Source organism: Orycteropus afer, unplaced genomic scaffold (assembly GCF_000298275.1).
Source record: "Orycteropus afer afer isolate SDZICR_OR568_19922 unplaced genomic scaffold, OryAfe1.0 scaffold00237, whole genome shotgun sequence".
Classification (NCBI taxonomy): domain Eukaryota; kingdom Metazoa; phylum Chordata; class Mammalia; order Tubulidentata; family Orycteropodidae; genus Orycteropus; species Orycteropus afer.
The window spans coordinates 2,668,687-2,674,686 of NW_006921824.1; the positions used below are offsets into that span (position 1 = coordinate 2,668,687).

A 6,000-nucleotide genomic window follows, 5' to 3' on the forward strand; every position below is an offset into this window, starting at 1 on the left:
AGGTAATTAATTATTTGAAAATCAAAGTGCTGTTCTAAACCAGAAGACTTACAGCTTTAGAGTAAAAATTAAATATAAACCATTAAAAAACTAAGATGGTACTTTTATTATTGAGTTATATTTCATAAAGATAATATCTGTATATAAGAATTCAAAAGCCTGCCTGTTTATATAATGCAAGTTTTACAAAAAGCAGAAAACAGAACTATATACAGCACACAAGTCAGTGTAATGAATCACTTAACCAAATGGTATTCTCAACTATGAAACAGAAAAGACCCATCATGATTATGTATTGGGTGGGGACTCCTGAGAAGCCAAAATAGATACAAGAAATTGATGTATTTGATTCATAAAACAGTTCTGCATTATTTAATTTTAGATATAGGTATTTCAGGTTTGATAACCTGATCAATACTGAGGACAAAAATGGTACAGTGGCAAGAACACAAAGGGAGGAAGGTGAGCATCAAGAGACCTAGATTGTGCTTCCATTAGTGCAACCTATCAGCAGTGGAATTTGACCAGGTTACCTACCAGTGCCTTAGGTTTCTCATTTATAAAATAGGAAGAATAATACCTGTTTTACCCATCTTGGGGATTGGAGTGAAGTTAAAATTAACTAATGAACACGAAATGTTTTATGAACTGAAAATGGCTGTACAAATGTGAAGTAATCATCTTGCATTTCAGTAGTCCCAAGAATATCAGTCTTATTAACTGTTTTTGACCTACAAAAATGTCACTTTATAAAACAGGTTTACTTTATAAAATTAGGGAAATGTATATTTTAGGAAATGCTCTGTTTTAAAAATTGAGTTTTGGCTTTTATGATGACAAATTTTAGTATTCAGGAAAATTCTTTTATGCATAACATTATATTCCTTAACATACAAAAACATGGCATTTTGTATTTTTCTTTAAATAGGTATAGGTATTTTTTTAAAATAATATTAAAAATAAACCTGCATTTTTATTTAGAAATTTTTTTCCTCCCAGAAGTACTGTTCCTGAAGAAGAATTGAATCCAAAGATACTAGCTTTGCAGAATGCTCAGAGAAAGCGAAAAATGGAACATGATGGTTCACTTTCTCAAGCAGTAGGAATTGTAAGTGTGAGAGTATGTTTTTCTATTCTAGCTAATGTCATTTCTGAATTTTTAAATATATTTTGTTTCCAAATACTAAAGTTATCTTTTTGCAAGTTAGACATTGTTTTCTTACTTTGTACACACTGTTTTTTACAAACACATACATTAAAGAATATATTTTTTAAAAAAATTCCAAACAATACAGATGTATTTTGAGTAAAAAGTAAAGTTCTCCCTTTGTCCCACTCCCAATGTATGGATGTCACACATCATCCCAATGTATCATCAATCCCATTCTCTTCCTTTAAGTTACTATATTTTGTTAACATAATTACTATTGTTTGGGGGTAAGTTACCCACTCACTGCCATCAAGTCATTTTTGACTTATAGTGACCTCATAGGACAGAGTAGAACTGTCCATGGGGTTTCCAAGATTGTAAATCTTTACGGACGCAGACTGCCTCATCTTTCTCCCATGGAGCAGCAGGGGGGTTCAAACTGCTGACCTTTTGGTTAGCAACGCAATGCTTTTACCACAGTCCCATCAGAGCTCCTCCTGGGGGTAAATTAGTACTAGTGTGATCCATACTTAAACCAATCTAAAGTGACATTTTTAGTCCAATTAACTGGAAGGCATTTGTAGTCAGATTAGTCATAATGGATAGCAAATGACATCATCACAGTATGATTAAGAGAAATAACTAAAAATAATTTATGGCAGTATTCATTAAGAAACCTGCCTACGTATTATTATTAAACTTAAGCTGATTTCAGTTTTTGAAATTTTAAAAGGTCAACATAATAAAATTGAAATAACTTTACTGTTTTTAGGGAACATTATTACAACAGCCAGATGATCATGCAACTACTACATCACTTTCTTGGAAACGTGTAAAAGGATGCAAATCTAGTGAACAGAATGGAATGGAGCAAAAGACAATTATTTTAATACCCTCTGGTTAGTTTATTCTTTCTGCCCTTGAACTTCATAAAGACAATTAGAACATATTTGGAACTTTACTCCATGTGAAAGTGACTTTGGTTCCTTAAGCAAGATTAAAAAGTAAAGTAGCATCTCATCATCCAATGGCAACAACTCAAGAATAGATATTTCAAAATAGTGCTTTCCTTTTTTCATAATTCTCTTTGATATTTCTATGTCTGTGTGTTGTCAGTAATGAGTTGAAAATGAAACTTGTAAACATTGATGCCTTTATGCCTCCACCGTAGCCCTGTAAACACTCCTAATAGTACCAGGAACACGTGATTTCACTTGCTTGCTTACATAGTGGTTTTGCCAATTAGACTCAAAACCCTTATAGAAGTTTATTTGCCTTGTTTTCCCTAATTCCTAGTGCACAGTGGGTGTTTAATATTGACTAGATGAATGAATACTTAGATAACTCTTTGTTTTTCAGATTTAGCATGTAGACTGCTGGGGCAATCAATGGATGAGAGTGGATTACCACAGCTGACCAGTTATGATTGTGAAGTTAATGCTCCTATACAAGGCAGCAGGAACCTACTGCAGGGTGAAGAATTACTCAGAGCTTTGGATCAAGTTAACTGAGTTTTTTCATAATCTCATTCCTTTTTTTGGACACTGGTGGCTCATTACCTAAAGCAGTCTATTTATATTTTCTATATCTAATTTTAGAAACCTGGCTACAATACTGCACAAACTCAGTTAGTTCAGTGTTGATCCCCTTTCTACTTAATTTACATTAATGCTCTTTTTTAGTACGTTCTTTAATGCCAGATCAGACAACCCATTTTCACAGCTCTTTGGTATTTAAACCAATTACATCGCAGTAGCATCATTTTTAAAAATGCACCTTTTTATTTATTTATTTTTGGCTAGGGCATTTGTTCCTTATCAGATTTTGTTCAAGGAGATGCCAGTATAATTTTTTAAGAAGGCAAGTAACCTTTCATCATGGTGATAAGCAGTCGAAACATTTTTACTCTTATTTTTTTTTTCCACATTTCACATAAATAATAATGCTTTGCAAGCAGTACATGGTAGCCACAATTGCACAATATATTTTCTTAAAAAATACCAGCAGTTACTCATGCAATATATTCTGCATTTATAAAACTAGTTTTTAAGAAGAAATTTTTTTTGGCCTATGAAATTGTTAAACCTGGAACATGTGTCATTGTTAATCATATAATAATGATTCTTAAATACTGTATGGTTTATTATTTAAATGGGTAAAGCCATTTACATGATATAGAAAGATATGCATATATCTGGAAGGTATGTGGCATTTATTTGGATAAAATTCTCAATTCAGAGAAATGATCTATGTTACTGTAGTCACTTTGCCAGCTCAAAAGGAAATAATACCCTATCTGTAGTTGTGGAAGTTTATGCTAATATTGTGTAATTGATATTAAACCTAAATGTTCTGCCCACTCTGTTGGTATAAAGATATTTTGAGCAGATTGTAAACAAGAAAAGGAAAAAAAAAATCATGCATTGTTAGCATAATTGCCTAGTATATTAATTTGCTCAAAATTTGATGTTTGGTTTTATGCACTTTGTCGCTATTAACATCTTTCTGTTTTCATGTAGATTTTAATAACTGAATAATTTTAGAAGCATTATTTTAGGAATATGTAGTTGTCACAGTAAATATCTTGTTTTTCTATGTGCATTGTACAAATTTTTCATTCCTTTTGCTCTTTGTGGTTGGATCTAACACTAACTGTATTGTTTTGTTACATCAAATAAACATCTTCTGTGGACCAGGCCCTTTTGATCAGCTTTTGTGTTTAAATAATATTTGCTGTAATATCTCCAGCTTACAAAATTGTTTACCAACAATTTAAGTATTCTGGTAGCATAGTGGCTAAGACACTTCCCTGCTAACCAGACGGCTGGCGGTTCAAACCCACCAGCCACTCCTCGGAAGGAAGGTTGGGCAATCCTACTTCCGTAGTGATACTGCCTCGGAAACCCAAGGAGGGGTCGCTATGAATCGGGTTTGACTCGACGGCACATAACAACAATGATTATATTGGTATTCATTATTTTTACATTTACTTGCCTTCAACAATTTAATGTATACTAACCTCTTGAAATGTCCTATTAATAACAAACTGTAATATTATATGAGAAAGAGTATGTTTTTAGAAAAGAAATGTATTATTTATAAAACACAAAATTTTAGTATTTTAATGTAAATAGGATGGGTGAAGAAAATCTTGAGCATTATTGTCACATGTGTTAAAAGCTAGAAGTTCTAAAGATTTATAATCATCTGTTCCCATTCACAGATGAAATTTTGACCCCAAATGAGAAACAATTTGGCCAAGCCCTAAAGGTACTAAGGGAGCTCTGGTAGCATAGTGGCTAAGACACTTGCCTGCTCACCAAAAGGTGAGCTCCTCGGAAGGAAGGTTGGGCAATCCTACTTCTGTAGTGATACTGCCTCGGAAACCCAAGGAGGGGTCGCTATGAGTCAGGGCTGACTCCACGGCACATAACAACAACAACAACAAAGGTACTAAACGGCAGACCAGACATTTAAACTTAGTTCTTCTGACTCCAAAGTCAAACATAAAGCTTTGGTTTATTTTTGTTTTAATGTTACTGTGTTTCTTTAATTTTTAAAGTAGTTTTATTCTTTTTCTTTATTTCTCTTTTATGAAATAACTGCATTCTTTTCTCATTATAAAAGGAATGTACTTTTTAAAAAAAAAAAAACAGTACAGAAAGATACAAAAAAGACATAAATGTCATTGTGAATCCCTGCACCCAAAGATAATGTAAATTATTTTTATGGACAAATTATGTAGGCAATCCCAGACCCTTAGATCTTATACCCTGAACATGTAACTTGAATAAAATGAAGCCTCAGATGTCTTTGGTGACTGATTTTATCTTAGAATGAAGAAAATGGGATTATATTACATGAAAATTTTGAAACAAGTTTCTAATAGTAAGAACCACTACACCAAAATTGTTGGGACACCATGTATATATGTCACTGCAAATATTATGACCAAAGTGCTTCAACACTTAATTACACTTAGTACTAGAGGTGATTCTAGGGATAAAGTAGTTGCTTAGTATTCTCAAGTCACAAATAAAAAATTCTGCTTATTTTAGTAGCAAATTAGCTTCAGTTGGAAAAAAAAAAAACAAAGAAAAACAGTTGCCTTTGGGTCTTTCAACTCATGGCAACCCCATGTGTGTCGGGAGATCTGTGCTCCACAGGGTTTGTGATGACAGATTCTGCAGAAGTAGACTGCAGGGTGCCCCTAGTGGATATAAAGGGCCAACCTTTCAAATGGCTGACTTTTCAGTTAGCAGTGCTTAACAGTTTACACCACCCAAAGATGCCTCGGCTGAAAACTGGAAGAACGTGGGGTTTTTTTTGTTTGTTTGTTTGTTTAAGAGTACAACTGCTCCATAGGGTTTTCTTGGCTGTAATCTTTTTAAAAAAAAAAAAACTTTTTATTGTGATTTGGGTGAAGGTTTACAGAGCAAATCAGTTTTCCCTTCAATAATTCATAACATATTAGTTAATGTCACATTGATTACACAATGTGACATCACTCATCCTTTTTCCTATGTTTCTTATTTCCATTGCTCCTTTCCTAAAGCTTCCTGCCTTCTGAACTTTGTCCTTGGGTAAATGCTGCCCTTCTGAAATGGAACTGGTCAATTGTTTTTGTGTTTCTCCCTAGTGTTAATGTTCTTTTTATAGTTCCTGCTCTATCCAGGAGCTTCTATTGTGATCCCTTTCAGAGAGTCAGTAATGGTTATATAGTTTCCAAATATTAGTAAATCGTCAGATTATGTAACAGTCTAGAGTTTGGGAGAACAACTTGTGAGAGCACTGATTAGAAGGGAAATCCACATAAAAGGACAGTGGAACTAGAACAAGTACCCATCTCT

The 6,000-nt window shown here is 33.4% G+C and overlaps 1 protein-coding gene across 1 annotated transcript in view; it reads left to right on the forward strand.

Annotated features, from left to right (window-relative positions):
• Window positions 1-2,661, forward strand: part of HIF1A (hypoxia inducible factor 1 subunit alpha) — a 70,044-nt gene extending 67,383 nt beyond the window's left edge. The window contains exons 13-15 of the mRNA XM_007949088.2: window positions 1,000-1,108; window positions 1,923-2,049; window positions 2,510-2,661. Coding sequence (XP_007947279.1) covers window positions 1,000-1,108; window positions 1,923-2,049; window positions 2,510-2,661 — 388 coding nt within the window. The remainder of the gene's footprint in view (window positions 1-999; window positions 1,109-1,922; window positions 2,050-2,509) is intronic.
• The last annotated feature ends 3,339 nt before the right edge of the window (window positions 2,662-6,000 follow it).